This window comes from Silurus meridionalis, chromosome 21 (genome assembly GCF_014805685.1).
Source record: "Silurus meridionalis isolate SWU-2019-XX chromosome 21, ASM1480568v1, whole genome shotgun sequence".
NCBI classification, from domain to species: domain Eukaryota; kingdom Metazoa; phylum Chordata; class Actinopteri; order Siluriformes; family Siluridae; genus Silurus; species Silurus meridionalis.
The window spans coordinates 15,672,606-15,694,968 of NC_060904.1; the positions used below are offsets into that span (position 1 = coordinate 15,672,606).

The 22,363-nt window shown below is 37.7% G+C and overlaps 1 protein-coding gene across 1 annotated transcript; it reads right to left on the reverse strand.

Annotated features, from left to right (window-relative positions):
• Positions 1-18,697: 18,697 nt before the first annotated feature.
• Positions 18,698-20,971, reverse strand: LOC124375429 (hepcidin antimicrobial peptide). The gene is made up of 3 exons (XM_046833766.1): positions 20,695-20,971; positions 19,728-19,820; positions 18,698-19,630 (listed from the first exon to the last, which is right to left on the reverse strand). Exons 1-3 carry the CDS (start codon positions 20,785-20,787, stop codon positions 19,532-19,534), a joined length of 285 nt encoding a protein of 94 aa, XP_046689722.1. The 5' UTR covers positions 20,788-20,971; the 3' UTR covers positions 18,698-19,531.
• Between the last annotated feature and the right edge of the window lie 1,392 nt (positions 20,972-22,363).

Below are 22,363 nucleotides of genomic sequence, written 5' to 3' on the forward strand. Positions count from 1 at the left end.
ACTTAACTTTAGTCGATTTTCTGGTATCAGTACTTCACTATTTATTTTTCGCACAACTTTTTACTTCTTACATTTTCAAACCAGACTCGTTACTTTAGTTTTAATCTATTTGGAGAAATATATTTTCTCTTCTCATTGCGCCGTTTTCATCCCATTAACCGATTTCCTGTCATTGCACAGCTTTTTCAATCTACCACTGGTGTATCATTTCCTGGCTTTCACAAAGGACAGACGAAGGCTAGTTTAGGAAGATAACAATGAGCGAGACAGAAAGCAAGAAGTCTGGGGCTAATGTGGATACTGTAACGTGAGACAGAGGAGTCAGTGATGTAAACATGACTGAGAACAGACACATTCCTGATCACCTGTACATCTTCATCTTCTCTTTGCTTGTGTTCTATATGGTGGATGTTCAGCCTGCATACATACATTAGATAACCAAATTTGACATTAGTTTTTGTATTAATATAATAACTAGGGCTGTCAAAATGCAAATTCATTTTAAAAGGACTAATTTGATTAATGCACGATTTCTATTCGCATTTCTTTTTGACCGTTTTTAATAACAAATATAAATATATAAATATAAAGGGCGAAATTAAAAACTTAGGTGCAACACATTTATCCACGACGCCCTTTCTTTACTCATAAAAGAAAAATATTTCAACTCTACAGAAAAATTCTTTTAATCAGTAAACGTTTAATACGCCAAGTCTCAAACCAGCACCAAAATCCCCCATGATGCACACAATCAAAACCCTCTGGGGTCGACAAACCTGCTGGCGGGTTTGTGGCATTATTTTCCTCATAACTAAATTAATTTAAATTTAATTACCCTGTTTTTTTTTTATTGTTAAGGGTTTTCTCTTTTTTTATTCACACTCATAATAACAACATCTGCCATCTCTGTCATCTCTCTTCACAGACACATAAATAGAACAACCTGAATCTCAGTGACTACTTGCCTCACAGAAATGATAAATATAAAAATAAACAGCTTAAAATGCCTACATTTAAATAAACCAATATTCTCTGATTCTGTAATCTAATCTTCGGTATCGCCTCATTAACCGTCCGTGTGGAAACACAGCAAAGGCCCCCTTTTGGTGTCCTGATGATTTACATAATTTAAAACAATTTAATTACTTTAAAACATTTACAAGAATATTTTGTAATCCTGCTCTATATTGAGTTTGGTTTCACTAATAATAAACATGCATTTGCATAAAGCAACAATATCTGTTCATACTCATGTTAATTAGAGTGATAAAAGATTAGTAAGTAATAATTGAAGGTACATTTGAAACAGATAAAAATGTGCGATTTAGCTGCAATAAATCGTAAGTTAGCTCATGAAAATTATGCGATTAATCACAATTGAATATTTGTATCGATTGACAACCCTTATATTGATATAATGTGAGGTCCAATTACCAGTGTGACACTAAAACAGGTTGGTAGAAATGGCTACTTTTTACTTAAGTACATGTCGGAGCCCAAACTCAAGTAAAAAAACTATAGTCAATGCTTCTGCCAGAGTATTTAAAACAGGAGTATCTTTACTTCTACTTAAGTGAAGAATGTGTGTACTTTTGCCTCAATATTGTCGGCCAGATGGTAACAATCAAAAGTGTAGGATAAAGGTTACCTACTGTATATCATTCGAATTGACATTAGCCTTACTCAACACTCTTTCTTTATATATATATATATATATATATATATTCTCTAAGCTTTGTAACTTTATCCCTAACAGTTTACCTGCGATTGTTTCTACCTTCCCCAGTGACTTCCTCTGAGCCTCAAAAGCGTTTTCATAACCAGCAAATCACCCAAAATGTCATAATGCTTTCAATAAGACAACCGTAACGTAATAGAGCAAGCATTCTGCTATGGACATTAAAAGAAAGTAAATTTTTTAAGAAATATTTTCTTTGTCGAAGCTTCTTGCTTACATAATCAGTCCATGCATCCTACCTACGTTTACGGTTCAGCATTATACCAAGGTATTTGTATTTTGAGACTGATTGTATTTGCTCCACATTGATTAATGTAGGAGTGAATCTCCTTAGTTTTGGAGATATTAAAGAGGTGATTTGAATTTTCACACCAATTTATAAATAAATGCAAAACAGACCCATGTTCTTTCCTAGCTAGTACAGTATGTAAAAAAAATGGCCGTTAGCACAAAAACAAATGCTCATTTCCATACTTTGATTTCAAACTAACATTGAATTATACTATACATACATTTCTAAAACTACTGCATGTGAAAAAAACAAGTGTAAAGCACTCTAGATTATAAAGCAATCCCTGGCGAGAACATGGACCTGAAAGTGACCTTTACGAAAACTTTAAATTATGCAAAATGTTTGATGGTTTTATTAAAGCCTACTTCATGGACGCCTTTTTTTGCCACAAAAATCAACACACTGCAGGCTTCAAGCTCACCTTCTATCCCAGCACACTGCAATAACAAGTAACCAAAGTGAAGATTAAAGGCACGTAAGCGCTTTAACATGGTCCTCCTTCCCCATCTCCATCTATTTCCATGTAACTCTCATCTTTCGACTCGGTCTGAACACAAACCTCTGATCGTGCATGCTCCACACTACAAGCACCAACCCCCCCCTCCCTCCATCCCGTCCTACTCTTAGTTGGCTGACCTTGAGCGCTGGCAGATCAGAAGCAGACAGCCGGGGGGGAAAAAGGCTCCATCCATCTTCCCCCCTTCCACCTGGCAGCGTCTCTAAACAAACCAGGAAAACGATTCCTTCACCTGTGTGGCCTCCATGCTCTCTGGATCCCTCTGGTGAATTATCGGCAACCTCTGGACTATGTGTACAAGCTAAAGAAACATGTAGTGTGCCTTTGAGGATCTCGTGTCCAATATGTCTAGTCATGTAACATAGTATTACCTTGTGTTCATACAGTTTTCTATCGAATTCTCCTCATTACCATTACGAAAGGGGCTGAGAGATGGAAGGAATATGAGCAAGCGGATTCCCTACACATACTGTTTATCGACTCGATAGAGTGCTAGCCGGCTTTGAGTCCACAATGCTGACTCAATCTTTTGGACGTCTATCCACAGGCTCGTTGAATGAACTTCACTCGCGCTGAAATGCGAAAGACAGTTTTTGGCCAGTACCCAATGTACAGTTCATCAGCCATGACACATTTGGTGTCTAATTTATGCTTCTTCAATTTTGCTATTGAGGTAATGTAGTTAGGTGGCACAAAAAAAGACTCCCTTCAGGCTCCTGGGTCGTACGTCAGGTCAAGTAGGTTTTTATCATTTCAGCCACATTAGAGTACAGAGCACAAACAAGGTTCACCCAGGGCTAAGGTGCTACATAAATCAACCTAAAATAACACAAGATGCAAAAACAAAACTAATTAGAGCATTACATAAAGTGTGTGTGTGCAAAACCTGCACTGACCAGTACAGTAGCTGTGTGATGGTGGAAATGAGTTATATATAAATATAAATATTTTACATTTAAACATGGCTTTGTTCAGCATTAAAGTGTGTTGTGTGTCCTCTAGGGATGTGCATCTTCATAACTTGCATAGCCAATGATACGATACATTAAAAATACATATGAAGCAGCTGCTAATATGTGATACAATTCACCGTTATTACGATGCAGCGCAATCCGATTTGATTTAACACAATGCACAATATGTACAATACACTTTTATTTCTTTGGTTAAGGCAGACAGCAAATCATACTTTTACTTAAGTGTCTTCTGACCTCTAACGCATGGCCCTTTCACACACCTTTGTAGTACTAAAAAATAGATGAATTCAAACCAGATGTTCTTTTCCTGTTGTGTCTCCGGGAAGTTACAGCTCTACCTCTGCCATGTTAATCTGTATTCTATGTGACTCTCAGGACACGCCTCGATCTCCATGGTGTTGCGATGCATCATACGTCTTCATGTAACAGCTGAGACAACGTGCTCGGAAAAAAGTTTATAGAGGAGAAATCAATCTACGTATCAAACATTGGTCACAAATTATCGGTCACTTTCAATGTAAATAAAATAATAAAAGTATAGTGCATCTACTAATAAATGGACATTCGGTGCAACCCAGATGAGGACGGGTTTCCTTCTTGAGTCTGGTTGCTCTCAAGGTTTCTTCTTCATCTCGGGGAGTTTTTCCTTGCCACAGTCGCCACCAGCTCACTCATCAGGGACAAACTTACTTATAAAGAACATTTTTTATCACCACATTATCTGTGTAAAGCTGCTTTGAGACAATGTTCATTGTTAAAATCGCTATACAAATAAAAATGAATTGAATTGAATTGAATTAATAATTATATGTAAATAAATAGTTTTTTACCGATGCGAATCTGTTATAAAAGATGAATAAACTTTCTTTCGGCTTCTCCCGTCAGGGGTCGCCACAGTGGACCATCCACATGTTTGATTTGGCACATGTTTTACGCTGGATGCCCTTCCTAACGCAACCCTCCCCATTTATCCGTGCTTGGGACCGGCACTAAGGCTTGTGGAACCCTAATGGCTGGGGTAGGTTCCCTGACCGGGATCGAACCCGGGCTGCAGCGGTAAAAGCGCCGCATTCTAACCGCTAGACCACCAGGGAACCTTTATAAAAGATGTATAAAGATACAAAAGCCCACGTGTAGCTGATGTACAATAGTTTTATTTTGATGCAACTTTTTTGCCAATGCACCGATGTGAATCTGTGAATCTTACCAAAACGGCACACAATGAGAAGAAAAGATATTGATCATGTGACCAAATAGATTCAAACTAAAGTAACAAGACTTAATGAACGACATTCACGAGAAAATGTGAGAAGTAAAAAGTTGTCTGAAAGAAAAATATTTCATTAAAGTACTGATACCAAAAAATCTACTTAAGTAAAAAACAAAATTGTACTTCATTATTTCCAATCTCTGAGAGAACCCAGTGATCATCTCCATCCTTACTGTACTTATTATTATGTAGGGTCTTTTGATCCGAGATTGTTCTCTGTAATTCAGGTAATCCATTTTCCTCCCACCTCCTCTACACAATGATGGGCGGTTTACTTCAGTGAAATGAGTTTGAAAATGGTGAATGCCTGGTGTTCTATTGAAGGTGTGTTCTCTCCTAATTCCAAATACTCTGTAGATCTACTGTACTTTTGGTGGTTAAGAAGGTAATTGTGTTGGTAAATCAGAGTTCTGGATTCGAAGAGGAAAAAATGGTGAAGGGAAAGGGCAGGGCTGGGAAGTGTTGAATGAATATTGGTGTTTCTAAGTTGCACAAATACTTAATACTCGAATACATTTTAATCTCAACAACCTAAAGAGCAGCATTGTTGTGTACATAATTCTGTCTATCAGTAGGGTTTGAATTTGCATTAAAAAAACACCTCACGTACATAGCTGTGGTTAACAGAAATGGCAAAAAAAAAAAAACGTATATGGTGACTTGTTTCTCTATTTTGAACATAAACTGTTGCTGTTCGCTGGAATCTCATTGTGTTTAGAGTCAGTGTGTTGCCTGTACCGATCCAATCAACTGCTACAAATAGCTTTACTTATAGCCATCAGTCTATCATTAAAAGTTAAGTATTTATGTAATCGTCTAGACATTTCTAAAGCGAGGGCGTGTATATGACTGAATCGTTCCCCATTTTTTGCTGAACAGCCCTGACTTATATAATGCTTTTCTCAAGCTCGCTACTCATCCGCTCTCCTACTCCAAATCGTCCTTTCTCTTTCTACCAGTCAGCTTCAACTGAATCACACACTCAGTTCCCTTCCCAATCTTGTCGCCCTCCCTTCCTCACGATGTTCTGCATCTCTCAGCAAAAAAAAAAGTGCAAATCTGTAATCAGTTTGCGAATCGATGCGGCAACGAGCAAAGAGTCTAGCCAAAAACCGTCCGGATCCTTCCATCGAAAACCTGAAAGGAGGGCGGCAGGGGCTTTGGCGCGTGCCATCAGGAGTGGATTTAAGACATTAGTGGGGTTTTCAAATGCAGGAGCGGCAGAAAAGAGAGAGGGACAGAGACCTTAAAGGAAGAGAACAAGAGAGATTTCTTTTGAAAACGAAACTCTTTGTAAAAACCCACTAAAGCCGGAGTGGCTGCAGAATACAAAAGGCTCATGTTAAAGCTTTCCTTTATGTTTCTTTGACAAGTAAAGAGCTCCATGCTGCATTGTGCTCAGAGTCAGAAAGCGTAGGAAGATGTACTTTACGTGTTTATATAAGTGAAACGGACCAGCTCGGGTTTAGAATTAGGTTTTATGCTGTGTGAGGGGGAAAAAAAGTCCAATGTTTTGTTTCACTTTTGAAAAATCGGTAGCCATGGGCAAGCTTCAAGACATTAGCAAAGATTCAGTGACTTGACTTTGTTTACTGGGCTGAATATTTACAGTGTGCTTATGGGTATATGCAATAGGTCTACATTTCTTCTTTTTTTTTTTTTATGCAGGTTGTTCACGGTCAGACCTTTTGTTTGTTGTGTTTGTACCAAAGTTGTCCCGAAGGTTTCAGCAACTTTGACAGTACTATCGGCTGTTAAAAAAAAAGTATATTCAATATAGAAGTACTTATTCTAGTACGGTATCGTTTATGTATCTTGTATGTTAATGACTAATTCTCGTTATAAATGCTGCAGGCTACAATACCGGAAAACTAATCCTAATCAAATACTACCCGAACAATTCTGTAATAAAAATGCAACAGCCATAATAAGCAGAATGAAATTACAAACATAAAACAAGCAAGGAAATGAAAATATAAGGTTGCACCACTGTAGCACCAATTGACAAGGAATGGCTGAAAACTACATTTCTGACTGTTTAGCAGCGAACTAAGGCAAACTATGAATGTTGAAGTAAGATCCCTGGCAGTTGCCTAGTGACAGATCTGTTTTGCTACATCAATAGACCAGGGTCATTTGGTTTGATAAGATGGGTGTCCTGAAAACATGACAAAATTCACTTCTAATCCTAATAATTGCGGATTTTTTCAAATGTTCGACAATTTGAATGTTCAGTTTGTGTATAATCTTCCAAAATAAACGACCAGAAATTTATATCTGGGTCAGGCTCAAATAGTCCAAAAATCATAATGTTGAATTGGCTTCGAAAGTGGAACTGTGAAAAGTACGAGAGTTACACTTGGAAACAAAAATGTTCATATGTTTATGTACCTTGTAATGTGCTCAAAATCCTATTCTGTTCCAAGGTGCTACAGCTGTCTAGTCAAAGTATGTTGTTTAATGTTACATAAATACATAGCAATACAAAGTAATTGCTGATAAATAAAAATCATAAATAGTCAATATACGTGGGTTGGACTGTTTTGATGGTCTAAATAACTTTAAATCACAAACTAATCATCTAATGTGGCTTCTTTTTTGATAACATCAACAATGGTGAAGCTTTAATGAATTAATAGTCCGATGTTATCTAGACAATGATGGGTTGCCATCACAGGCAATTATTCCCCACCACCATCTATCTATCTATCTATCTATCACCAAAACCTAAACAAAAGCCTACCCAAAGAGCACTATTCTTTGTTCCTGTTCTTCATGATGAAGGAATGAAAAAAAAAAAATTCAACCTTTCATCTAGTGTCTTACACTATATGATTAAGTTATTGATTTCAGCTCTGACCTTTAAAAAAAAGGGGGTGGTTCCTCAGTGGCTCTTCGTTCCATTGATTATTTGTGATGATTCTGTTGTACAGGAGTGCATTTTTTAGGACTAGATGATGACAGGAAAACGAGAAACGTTATGAACAGCTGGTTCCAAACATGCATATGAAAGCCTTCTAAGCTTGAATGAGGAGGAAGGATTATTCCATTTTTTTTGGTTAAATGAGTTGAAATGATACATGCTTTCTTACATTCAAAAATAAGAAGAAGAGAAAGAAAACAAGCCAAGAAAAAAGGTGTTGGAAGAAAAAGTTTTTTTTAGAAAAGGCTTGAAACAAACGAGAGAGAAAATGGAACAGAAATGTCTCATAGTGGCAGTTTGTTTAGAGTTGATAGACGAGTACTGAAATAGCGGGGATCAGGAAAAGGAGTTGTGTGTTTGTTTTTTACATTGACTATCTTCGATTTAAGGCTTGCATGGGAGAAAGTTTACTTTTATTAAAAAAGATGCTTTCTGTAACATAGATCTGTTTCACATTGTCACTTTCTTGCACATGGGTTATCAAAATGATGGCCATCAATGTCTTTTTTAAGTTTCTTTCTTCTTTTTTTTGTAGTACCAACACTTAAGTGGTAATATATAGTATGTTTTAGATGCATGGCATGTCTTTTTGAGGTAAAGTCAACACAAAAACAATTAAAAACAATTTTTTGTTCAAACTTTAAAATATATGAGGTCCTGTCTCCTTTAGTGGTCCTGTCTACTCTACTTTCCCAACCATCAGTGAACCTGTAACACGATGTCAATTAACCAGCTGAAACTACACTATATGGGCAAAAGTACTGGGATACCAGACTTTACCTTTTACTAATGCCCTTGTGGCTGAATGAGAACAAGTCTCTACAAAAACCACTCAAAATCTAGTGGAACATGTCCCTAGAAGCACATATGGATCCTATGGTCAGGTCACTTTCATCCATATAGTATATCACGTTAATTAAAGTGAAACACCAGGTAGGAGTTTTTCTTCCACATTTGGTGTGGATTGCACTACATTTTCGGTTGAAGCAAGCAAAAGAACACCAGGGATCTCTGGCTCAGAAACACCCAGAGGAAAAACCTCAAGATTAATCTGAGATTTCTTATGCAATTAGTTATTGATGAGGCTCATTAAATGGAATTGATTAGTTTTAAGCCAATTTAATGTCAAGTACTGTAGATATCCAACATCTTGCATGAAGTAATCACACTTATCTAGCAAAGTTAGACGGTGGAAAGATTGCCTTTATCCCTGTGTTAAACTGACTCAATATGGAACACAACCGTTGCAGGAAGGTGAAAAGTTTTAAATAAAATTAAATAAAATATTTTTTAATTGTCATACTGATGAAATATAAGCTATTATGATTTTTAAGAAATTTAAATCTCAAATATAATTTAGGTACATTTTTATTTTTATGTTTTGTTTTTTTTTGCCAATGGCCAGAATTCGGCCAACAACACAGCTGACTGCTTTCCCCAAACCTGCCTCACATACACCAAAAAAAAAAAAAAAGAAAAAAAAAAGAAAAAAGAAATTATAATCTAAGGCAGGTAGTGTTTCAGTGTGTGTTTATTTTATTTAATTTTTTCAGTTTAAATAGGGATAGAAATTCTTATTTGTAATATATACCTTACACTACAATTAGAATATTTTCTTCATTTATCACATCACAAGATCAGCCTTGAAACAGCATAGTGCTGAATCCCCACCCTTCTAATATGCACTTCAGAGATTTAACAGTTGTACTACCACTGCATAAAACTGATAAAAAAAACCCTGCATTTTTTAATTTTATTTGTCGCATCCCGCTGCAGTGATGGCACTAGACACAAAACAATTGGGATTCACATGTGGTCTTTATTAGGTTTTCTAGGTGTGAATGAGGGAAGATTGAGTGTGGAACGGTGTAAAGGTCTGTGATTTGTATAGAAGTGTGCGTGAGAGGGGAGTTGTAAGTGGAACCAGGGGAGGGGCGGGATGGCCGCAATCTGGGGTTCTGAGCCCAAGCGAAATCACTGAAGTATCTGCCAGGTGAAGTATCCTCGACTAGCTTGGCGGAAGTGTCATCCTCGCTGCTGCCTGAAGAGAGTGAAAAGGAATGACCACTAACATTAGGAAGGAGGTTAAGCTTCTCTTCTTTTTTGTCCCCACGGCATCCTTTTATAATCTCGCCTCTAGTCCACAATGAGCTCCTGTGCTCATTATTTGCCACCAGCCATTTCCACTTTTTTTGGCTAGCCTTCTTTTCCTATACATTCTCACTCCCAAATTGTCACATATGGACACATTCATCAGAATCCCCCGTGCATCACTTTTTGATGCCCTGGGTACCCCTTTGGCGTAATTTTTCAACGCGCAGGGTTAGGGTTAGGGAGAAAGGGTTAGGGTTAGTAGTGAGAATGTGTTGCTGAATGCTGTTTCACAGAGGGCACTTCGATATCAGACAGGAAGTGAATTTGAAAATAAAATAAAAAAATTGGAGAGATGGAAAAATATGAACTCGAGACAGTCTGCTTACCTAACAGGTACAATTTCAATGCCGCAGGCTCCAATTCAGAGTTTTATAGAAGTCTATGGGAATCCCTGCACAATGAACAATTATGCCAGAGGGGTACCCAGTGTGTCAAAATGGATCCTGACAAACGCGTCCATATGTGACGAGTTGGGAGTGAGGCTGTGTTCTCTTTCCATGTGCTTTCTGGTCTTTCACAACATTGTGCTGAACTGAGCTGTCCGTTCAGCACCATGCTGGCAATTGAATCCGGAGCAGTTTTCTTTGGTGGCTGTAAGACCTGTCCCCTTTTTCACCTCGCCCTCCTTCCATGGGCTTTCTGGCTTTACACAACAGTGGTGCTGAATGGACAGCGCCAGACAGTTGCGTTTGGATTTGCCTGCAACCCATCGTCACACATTTAAACAAATTTAATCGTCCACACTGAAATCTCAGAAATTGCTTACATCCATATACTGTGTATGAATAAAAAAAACCCTGGATCAGATTAGATGACTCCATCAAGCCAGACATCAGGAACAACTGCAGCACATCATTCACTATCTTTTTTTCTATAGAGTTGACTGTTTCCTGAGTGTTTCATAACTAAAAATTGCTTTTAAATATCTCAAATAAACACAATAAGAGAAGATGGCATAAAATATCGCCTTCAAGTCAAAAACGGTAGAAAGTTTTGTATTATACTGTGCACTCGGCGGGAAGTAGACTATATATATCATGAATAGAAGCAGACCATTTACCGCACTCTGCTGGACTCCTTGTGTGAAAGGGCTGGTAAAAGATTTATAACAATAGATACAATGTGAGGTCTACTGTTGACCTTGAGGCATGACAAATAAGACTAAAATTCACACTCACAAGCCTCTCTCTCTCACACACACACACACCTGTCCACTCCATCTAATCCTGATATTGATCATGCAAATCACACCTGAATCGCTGAGTCATCACAGACAAGCCGGCTGTAGCCTGGCTCACCTAACGCCATCGTCCATATGCTCCAATGCATTAACTGCACTGACAGCACTCCTTGGAAAAAAAATGCAACACGCTCTTCTCATCGCTGCTTTGGCATTAAAGCTGCATACTCAGATGCGCTCTTGTTAGCTTTGAAAGAAAATCTGACGGGAATTGCGTAAGAGGATGTGGGGTGGCAGACTACACAGCAAGGAATAAATGCTAAACACAAAAACAGGCCTGTAATTAGGACTCGTCCCTATCGTACATGTCAAGCGAGCCAAGGCTCGTCGCTTCTTTGTACTGTAAAGCACCACTTATTGAGGCGGAATTGACTGCGCATAATACAAAACGGCTTCATTTGCATCCTCTTAAGAGCATTCGCTTTTTCTCGTGCTGCTCATTATTAGTTCTGCTGTCTTTCAGAAGAATTTATTGTGTACTCATTTGAACTTTTTATATTCGCGTGCACGTGTCATGCACGATTTTGTTTGGCTCTGTTTAAAAAAAAAACTGTAAAAAGAGTAAAAAATAATTAACCCAAGGTTGGTCAAACATCAATCAAGATTTCCATTAAAATCACCAAATAAAAGTAATGGAATATGCACAAAAAATATTTTTTTTTTTTAGTATTTTGATATCGAATTGCATGCATATATACAATATAATTATTCATAATTTGGACATTTTCCAAATTCCCTTCCTCTAAATATTCTCTGCAATAACTATTAATGGGACTAACTGCACAAAAGTATTGGAACATCTGACTTTTCCAGTCATAGGTGGTTCTTCCTAATTCTGTTCTTATAGGATGTCTTTAAATGACCTAGCATTAGATTATGCCTTCACTTGAACTGGAAGACCCAAACCTGTTCCAGCATGACAGTACCCCTGTGCACAAAGCTACCACCATGAAGATGCGGTCTACATTGTTTGGAATGAAATTTGGAATGGATTTTGGGTATCATGCTATAGAGCTGTTACCTCAAGCCTCCTAGGATGAATTGGAATGTTGACTGCACCCCAGACCTCACCCTTACCTCACCAACATCAGTGGAACATCTTTCCAGAAGAGTGAAGGTTATAACAGCAAATGAAGACTAAATGTGGTATTAATTCATTATTAGTCCTGCGATTCATAGTATCTTTACTGTAGAACAGTTTGAATACAGAATGCACAGTGAAGCTGAACTGAAGCGTTTCAGATGATGTGAAAAATTTGCGTCTTCTTGGAACTGCACATATCTACACTAAAGCTTTCTGTACCTTTATTTAAAAAGGGAGAAAAAAAACCTGGGACCGCTCACAGTGATTGCGGCATTGAAAAAGACATGGCAATGCATGCACCCAAGCGATGGAAATTCTGCCTCTATACAAGCAGATTGAGTCTTTCATTATTAACTTGATTTTTAAAAGCAGCATTTGAAGGAGATACAGCTCCATTTTATACAAACGTTCAAGCACTCATACATGGGATTTATGTGAATTTAACAAACATCCATTCAGTTGTACGAGTCGACTCTTAGAAAGATCCATAGCAAAGAATCGACTCGTGAATGAATGGCTTATAAATGCCTCCGGCACCTGAAGATGCCCTACTACTGTATACATACGAGCGAATTTCAAATGAAGCTTGGCTTTGTGTTGAAAATCAGACTCATCTTGATATACAGTAGCTATAGAAAGAAGGAGCAAAAATAGCGGAGGAGTTGGCACCCTAGCTTGTCTCGAAACTCCAAGGACGTTTGCTGTGCAGCAGTGTGACTACACCTTGCATACATTCGCCTGAAGAAAAACTCAGCAGGACCAGGGATCCTCACTTTGAGAAGATGGCCACGGCAGCCATGTGTATGTGTGTGTGTGTTCTCACTGTAAATAAAACATTGCACATTCAGTTTCATCTGTATGGCCTTGGCACAAGCAAGTCTAATGCAAAGATCGATCTATCTATCTATCTATCTATCTATCTATCTATCTATCTATCTATCTATCTATCTATCTATCTATCTATCTATCTATCTATCTATCTATCTATCTATCTATCTATCTATCTATCTATCGCCTTTATAGTCTTGGCAAACAGGTCAGGCCTTTGAATCTACATTGTTGGAGCAATATCACTGATGCTCAGCTCCAAACATTTCTGAAAAAAAAGTTGTCCATTGGCTGCTCCACAGCACAATGCGATGCATGTCGGCCTGCTGTGCATAATAAGAGTCCTGGCACAACGTTATGGGAAAACGCACTCGCCTCCCATGGGTGATAGTCTAAATACCACACAGCAGGATTTATGGGAATATACTCCACACTGCAATGTACAAAATTATGCATGAGGAAACAGGGTATTATTTCATCTGCAGGAATGGCCACCATCTTTCTACCACATTGGATGGAAAAATCTTAAAGTGTACATGTCAAAAGTAATGTTTTAATCTCTACAGCTGAGCCCTGTCTCTCTTCAGAGCAAGCAGAATAAGTTTGCTCAGGAATTAAGTTAGTTTCAAAAAAATATATTTAAAAAAATACATTTTCAGTCAGTGTAACACAAATACGACTTCGCATACAAATGAAAATGATGAGTGCGGATTGAAAACCCGGTCCTTTTGTGATCAGGCTGAATACTGTCAGCTTTAGTGAGGTTTTTTTTTTTAAGCAGAGTATATGCAGTGTGGAGGATGTGTACAGGCTCGAGCGTCTGGATGAGAGCAAAAAGAACTTCAAATAGAGTTGGGAATATTAAATGCGATAAAGACAGCAGGAAGCCTCGACTAAAGCGGCCTCTGGGTGTGTTTCTGCGAAACAGCAGGATGCGCTGCAGCACAGAGCATTACGAATCATCACTGGATGTGACTTGCTTTTCAAAAAAAAAAAAAAGAAAAGAAACACACCAACACCATGGAAAATAATCATGGAGCCAGTTAATATCCACGCGTTAATATCCACGGATTTTGGATCGGAATTGGAAATTCTGGTGCAAAGTCTGACATTTGGTAGAAATACGTTATTACGCATAATGTTAGGAACCAAATCGGCAGGGGTGAAGCATGGTGGTGGTTGCATCCTGTTAAATTTAACCCTGATTTGAAACTAGTTCTGTTTACACACTATCAACAAAAAAGTCCCCTTTCACATTAGTACAGCGCTCACAGAGTTTTTGCCGCTCCTGGAATGTGTCCTGGAAGTCTTCTTTTTAAAGTCTTCGCAATGGCATCAAAACGGTGATTTTTGAGCTGAACCTTCATCTTTGGGAAGAGGCCAAAGTTCGCAGGAATTGCGATTGCGTGGATTGTTCTCTGTTGTTTCGTCATTTTGGCATTTGAGTCGTTGAAGGTCTTCCTGATTTCTTGTCATCTTCCAGTTATGTTCTCCTGCTCTTGAAGCAAGCGTGCCACTCAAAACACTATGAACAACTCATTGCAGCATAACCGTATGTCAAACGTATGTCATGTCAAACATCTTTGCAGCAGATTTGCCCGTTTTTACACAGAATTTCAAGTTTTCTCTTTGTTCTAATTTGCTGTCCATGATGCCCATGTCCATGATTCATTGCTGTAGCATTGTCCCTTTAAAATAGTTGTTTAAATGTGAGGGGTTTACTCACCTTTATGAGTAAACCCCTCACATTTAAACAACTATTTTAAAGGGACAATGCTACAGCAATAAAACTTGGATATATTTTAGTCAATGTGCAGCTGTATAGCAGTACACGTTTACTGTCCTCTGAAAATAACTCAACATACAGAAATTATTTTCTAAATAACTGGCAACCAAAAGATAGTACAGCTGTATATCGCTTAACCATGCAAAGCTACACATCCTATTTATCATGTTCATGTTTTGTCTGTTTGACAGGACCATACATATTTGTGTTTCCTGTATAAGAGCAGTTAAAACTTGGTACTTTGGGTACAATTCTCTCATACCGACCACTGGATGTCCAACATGGCAAAGAACTCTTTGAAGATTTGAGAATTAGTATTGTTGCTCTCCACAAAGATGGCCTACGCTATAAGAAGATCTGTAGCATCATGTAACTGAGATACAGTACAATAGCCAGGGTCATACAGAAGCTTTCCAAGACGGGTTCCACTCGGGAACAGGTCTCACAAGGGTCCATCAAAGAAAGAAGCCTCTTCTGAAGCTGGCTCACAAAAAAGCCTGCTGAAGACAACCTGTACAAGAGCATGAATTACTGGAACCATGTTCTACTGTTAAGATAAACTTGTTTTGCTCAGATGGTGTCTCGCCCTGGTGAGGAGAACCAAGAAAACTGTGTATTGCCTACAGTCAAGCATGGTGGTGGTAGCATCATGATCTGAGGCTGCATGAGTGCTGCTGGTACTGGGTAGCTGCGGTTTATTGAGGAAAACATGGATTCAAACATGTACTGTGATATTCTGAAGCAGAAAATTATCCCCTTCATGTAGAAACTCGGCCGAACCGTAGTTTTCCTACATGAAAACAAACCCAGACACACTGCCAAGATGACAGCTGCCTTGCTGAAGGTGAAGTTAATGAAGAGGCCAAGTATGTCTCCAGACCTAAACCCTACTGAGCACCTGTGGGGCATCTTCAAACAGAAAGTGGAGAAGTGTGTGAGTCTAACATCCAGCAGCTTCGTGATGCCATTATGGAGGCATGGAAGAGGATCCCAGCAACAACCTGTGCAGCTCTGGTAAAGTCTATGCCCAGGTTTTGACATGTTCACTAAGAGTGTATTCACTTTTGCTGTCAGTTATTTATACAATAATGACTGTATGTTGAGTTGATAGGACAGTAAATCTGCTATACAAGCTGCCCATTGACTACTCTGAAATACACACACACACCTTTTTCAGAACTCTGTCACCAGAAACTGGAGTATTCATACAGAGATCACATGGCACAAGGTTTGGATTGCATTCCTGTAATTACATAACTGAGCACTACTGCATCTTTTATTTTGTACATCATTTTGCAAACTATATTGATTCCTTCCTCCAACTCCAATTATTATTCATGACATTCATGACCCAAAATCCTAATGAAATCCATTTCAGCTTCAGGTTGTAGCAGTATAAAATGTGGAAGAATTCTAAAATTACTTGTGCATGCCACTGTAGCACTGTTGGGCCCTTGAGCAAGGCCCCCAAAGCTCAAGTGTGGATCGAAAGCATCTTCTACCTGACTAGAAAAATGTGTGAATGTAAAACAAGGTAATGTTGGTACTATTCATCATGCAATGTGCTGTAAAAGATGCAGTTAGTGGTGAATGTGTGGGAGAGTAAAAGAAATCAGAAAGCTCAAGAAGAAACCAATAATCCCCAATGCTAATTTATACTAATGACTCTAGTTTGTGTCGCAAGTTTGCCTTTTTTATTGCTCCATCCATTGTCGTTAAGAGTTTCAAAAGTATCGACTTGCACAAGGTTGGCGTTTTTCTTTCTTTTTTTTTTTTTCGGCTTTACCTCAGCAGTGATTTAAATGCAAATTATAAATCGTGACAGACGAAGAGGCCGTGACTGAAAGAAAACAGTCGAGTGGTTTCATGGAAAACCATTAACACCTAAGCCTTATATGCATATTAAAGCCCTTGGAAACAGTCTTCAGTCCATATATGTGATATAAGCATACCTTCTATCATTTATGAACCACTTTTGTTTTTCTTTTCATAACCTTGATGCCCAGATTTAAAATGGTGTCCAAACTGATGACCGTCATGCAGTGCCTTTAGGCATACTGGTCCAATTGAATAGCGCTCACAGATCTAATCATGGAAAAATACTGTAGGAAGTCATTCTACTGACAGTTTTTCTACTCTGAATCTGGATTCGGTCGATTACTTGGGAACATAATAGTTTTGCTGTATGTTGTTATTCAGTTAACATGCACCAGCACCAGCACCAGCACCAGTACCAAACACCACGGGAAACAGATCACCAATATAAGTGATATGGATTTGGTTTCATTGAGGATCTGACATATGATTGACCCTGTTATAAAGTAATCCTTAATAATATCTGCAGACAGATGATTGTTTTATTGGATGTTACAGTTACATTGTAGTTTTTGGAGACTGTTATAAATCTAGTGCAGACTTTCCACTCCAACATTTATTTATTTATTTATTATATTATTTATTTCAGCTGTTAGACGGTATTACGGTCGTTTCGCAATGTCGGATCATGCTGCGAGTGGCATGCGAGTGATAAACGTCGGGTAAGAACGATGTTAGGTATAATCGGTACAGTATAAAGATTTCAGTGTAGTTCTCGGACATCAACCTTGACAAACCACGCCTCCAAGAGACTCGCCTTGTGCACAGGTTTGCGCTTTGCACTTCCAGTGAATGGACATTGTAAAGCTCTGTTACGGTATACAAAGACATTCTCTACAACTGTATGCGTCCATATTTGCTATAAGTGAGATGTTCAGGTGTCAGCAGACCTTTGAAAGAAAAGTTAAAGAAGGAAAGGAAAGGTGTGCTATACTTGTCACATGTACATTACAGCATTGAAATTCTTCGCATATCCCAGAGATATTAGGAAGCTGAGGTTCAGAGAACAGGGTCGGCCATGATACTGCACCCCTGGAGCACTGAGGTTTAAGAGTCTTGCTCAGGGGTTCCAAGAGTGCCCCCGACCCTTCTGATCAGTTACCCAGAGCCTTAACCACTAAGCTACAACCTCAACTTTGGCAATGTACTGTAACTTTTCCTTAACATGTATAAAAGTGGCAAAATGAATAAATAGTACAGAGAAACACTAAGCATGCAACATGTAAGCCACATGCTCACACTAATAAGGAAACGCCCCAATCGCCTAATTTTTACCCCACAGTATTATTTTTGCACAAAATGAAGAAAAAATACTGAAAATGTTGAACTTTTGGTGATTTTTTGATTGTACTTTTGGGGAAACCATTAAACCCATGTGGAATCCAGTAACCCTAAAATAGTGTATCCAAAGACATGAAATGGTGATCAAACACTAATGAAAATCATGCTAATCAAATCCTAGAGAAACTAAACTGGGTCTAGGATGCGGTGAAATGTGTGTTAATTGTGTGTTAATTGTGTGTTTACCTGTTGTATGCTACATTATTAACCGCCGCCTCTGTAAAGACGCTCTACACCCATCACCTTAAACTTCCCAATTAATTCCGAGTTCCTGATTAAACCCATTTCCTCCCCTTGACCTTTTACTTGTTTTGTGTTTTATAATTGATTTCCTCTGGATGATGGCTGCTTGTCTTTTGGACGCAGAGCTGTAGGTCAGGCACGATTCAAGGATAAGCTTTAATAGAGGCTCTGTAATGACATCTTGATCTTCCACGCACTTCACCATACGGAGAACAGTATTAATAGCGTACTCCAAAAAAGTCTGCGGTGATGCAGATCCTGATTTAGTTCCTGTCTGCTTGGAGTTGGTTTACCGGCTTTTACGTCAACCGTTTTAACGTCGTGAAGCTGCTTATTAATTATCTGAAGACTTAATAACAGTGAAGGAGCGTTGCCATCTATAGCATCGTGTTTACGCACAACCATAAGACACAACAGCAGACATATGAATCATATGAAACTTGTTTATTACAAATGTATTACAAAAAAAAGTGTATTAATAATGATCAACTTGACATATATTTACATCAGGGATATACTGTACATAAACGCCCACAAATGTAGAGCTTGAGATGAAGTTTGCATTTGTTCCTTTACATTTTCTCCACCAAGTTTCATTGCTAAAAAAGGAACACAACCTGGCAAACATCCCTTTGGTCCACAAGAACCAAGTTTTAATGAAGATCTTAGACTTCATCATGTAATGCCACTATTACCTCATTTTTATCAGTTACTAGGTTTGCCACTATGCTTAGCATATACTGTCATTCTGGATTCAATCGCACTTCAGAAACATTTATTAACACTGGATGAGCCAGTGACCTACCTATACAAAGAATTGTGATTATGCTAGCTCAGATATAAATGATAGTTCTCCAGGAGTAGCTTGCTGATGCTACCTAGCAAGCCGAACTCACTAATCAGTTAGCTAATTTGTCAATTTTTCTTGCAAGTTTGTGAATATTTGATCAGACGTTTTATTAAATATGTTAAATAGTTCCTTCACTATGCAGAAGAGTAAAGCTAAAAAGCGTAACTTCTGGGTGAAATTCCCAGAACAATGATCTCATACATCATAGATCATAACGTCAATCCTTTTCAGTCTCGGTGTGGAGAAAACAAAGTGTCCTCTTTTCAACCAATAGCGTTGGAGCCATTCAGCGGGTGAAGACATCTGAGCAGGAGAAGTTCGACATTACAGAGAAATAAAATCAGTCCAGCAGGATAAATAAGTTAATGCCCCCCCCCAGGCTCATGAGCGGAACTTGTATTTGGTTCCTGTTATTAGAACCTGCAGCAGAACCCACAGCCTTTATTCTTACAGCAGTTGCAGCAGTATCTGCACAGAGAGAGGTGACTCTGACGCTTCGTCCTGAACAACACCTGGAAAAAAAAGAGTGAAAAAGCTGTAAGCGTCTCATCTCTCTTTTATGACTCATTTTAGAATAAGAGTGTAGAGTAGGTACTCAGCGGTCAGTACCTCGGGACTCATCTCTCTCGCCAACGATGATACCTCGCCCTGATCAAGACTTTGCACTGCCTCAGTTTCCTCCATCGGTTCCTCGAGGTGCACCTGAGGATCAGGAGAAAAATCTATTCAATTAAATCCGAATTTTATTCAGAGTCTGAGAAGATATCAAATGAAATATTTAGAGATCTAAAAATAAAATTATAAATGAAGATTAAAAAAATAATAAATATGGAAGTTCATCTCATATCATTGCAGATGTAAGGAAATAAAAAAAGGCTAAAAACCAAATTAAAAGATTAGATCCTGAGGTTTGTTTTACCCTGTTAATCAAGAAAAAAGTGTAAATACGGCTAATATATATATATTAGATATATTATATAGATAGATAGATAGACAGACAGACAGACAGACAGACATTGAGGTGATAGATAGATAGATAGATAGATAGATAGATAGATAGATAGATAGATAGATAGATAGATAGATAGATAGATAGATAGACAGACAGACAGACAGACAGACAGACAGACATTTAGGTGATAGATAGATAGATAGATAGATAGATAGATAGATAGATAGATAGATAGACAGACAGACAGACAGACATTGAGGTGATAGATAGATAGATAGATAGATAGATAGATAGATAGATAGATAGATAGATAGATAGATAGATAGATAGACAGACAGACAGACAGACATTTAGGTGATAGATAGATAGATAGATAGATAGATAGATAGATAGATAGATAGATAGATAGATAGACAGACAGACAGACAGACAGACAGACAGACAGACAGACAGATAGATAGACAGACAGACATTGAGGTGATAGATAGATAGATAGATAGATAGATAGATAGATAGATAGATAGATAGATAGATAGATAGATAGATAGATAGATAGATATTTAAGTAGGTTTTAAAATGATTAAAATAATAAAATAAAGAATAGAATAAAGATGAAAAGTTTACCTGAGACTCAGTCAGAGGGACACCTGCACTCTGGAACACGCACACGCACGCGATGATGACGGCGACGCCGCACGCGATGCTGATTGGCTTCATTTTTCCTTCTTTTCTTTAAGATTTCAGTGTTTGAAAAGAAAGTTAGAAACCTTCCCAAACTTTTGCCCCTGTATCTGAAATAAATCAAAAGTTCTTCTTTAAACTTTCTTTAAATTTCCCTCAGCTCTGTTTTTCTCTCTTCAGGTTCCTGTTTCTCGCTCCAGGTTTCTGTCTCCTGAAAACCTGCGACGACCTGCGTTTTATGCGCGCGCGGTGTCCGCTACGCACGCCCACTTTTAGCATAAGCCACGCCCCTTCCCGACAAGCGCGTGCCCGGAAAATCCAGAAAAAAATTCCAGTTTGAACTAAGATGCAAAAAAAAGGAATAACTAAATACAAATGATGAATTGTTTAATAAAATATAATATAATAAAATATAATGCAGTTCTAGACATGCTTTAATACCATAAAGTAAAAATACAAAAAACCTGCAGTAAAAGTATGTAATATAATATTGATTATATTTATAAACAGTAGTTTTATTTTTTAATTTTATATACATGTGCAAAAACATACATATTGAACCACATTTAAAGTCATTCTTTGATTTTATATTAAAAAAAGATCTCTCATCATATACTTCCATTGATTACAGTTTAATTGAATAATAATTTCATTGTTTTACATTACAAATATATATGTAATTTTATTTTTACTGTAATGCCAAAGTAATTTTATCATCCTCTTTTTTTTATTTAAATGCATTTAAATCTAGATGTTTTTACAGCTCTTATAATTCCTGAAATACAAAGAAATGTTTTTTTTAAATAATATATTAAGATCCTGGAATTGATTCTAGATAATTTATTAAGAAACATCCCACAAAGTTTACCGTCTGCTTTTATTTTGGGTTATATGGTGTGTGTTTTTGTTTTTAATATGTAAACGATGTAATTATCTTGTGAAAACTGAGAATGAAGTGTGGAAAGCTATTAGTGTTAATATTAGTAATAGTGATAACATCCTGACAACAACTTGTCTTTTACATGGCAACTGTACGAACCTGTAGGACACACATTAGTGTATGTCTCATCGCCAGGTGAAAGAAATCAGATCAATTAAGATGCTTGTCTTTTTGCATTTTTCTCTGCACTCTGAATGATTCTGAAAATGTTGCTCAGTAGCGAATCCCAATGTCTAAATGCAAGAAGAGGCTCAATCATACTTGAACCACTCGGGATTCCTTATTTCTTTTCAGAATAACATTTCATCCATAAGACAATGGATGAATTTGGAATTATAAAACAATGTAAGAAACCCAGAATGTAATACTGAGGTATAATCTGGACCTCAAGATTGGGTTTTCTGTCAACTAATTAAAAATGACATTGTAAATAAATAAACAGTGAAAGTCATATGTCAGGTAAAGTTCAGGTTTTTATGCAAATTTCAATATAAATTATGATCATACACAAAATATCCATCTTACTACATATAAACACAAATTTCAGCTCCAGTGCTGAGTCATGATTAAGAATCTTTTGCGCTACTGTCCCTCAGTCTTGAGTCATGAAAAAGTCCACGCGTCAGGCTGTCTCATTCAGCGATGACCTTTTGCCACTGCATATTGACTCAG

Bases quoted from the DNA above. Each gene is read 5' to 3' on its own strand.
- LOC124375429 (XM_046833766.1), bottom strand. From the start codon at position 20,787: ATGAAGCCAATCAGCATCGCGTGCGGCGTCGCCGTCATCATCGCGTGC. The intron at 19,821-20,694 runs GTAAACTTTTCA...CCTGATCCTCAG, and splicing joins TCCCTCTGACTGAGTCTCAG to GTGCACCTCGAGGAACCGAT. The intron at 19,631-19,727 runs GTACTGACCGCT...TTTTTTTTCCAG, and splicing joins CGAGAGAGATGAGTCCCGAG to GTGTTGTTCAGGACGAAGCG.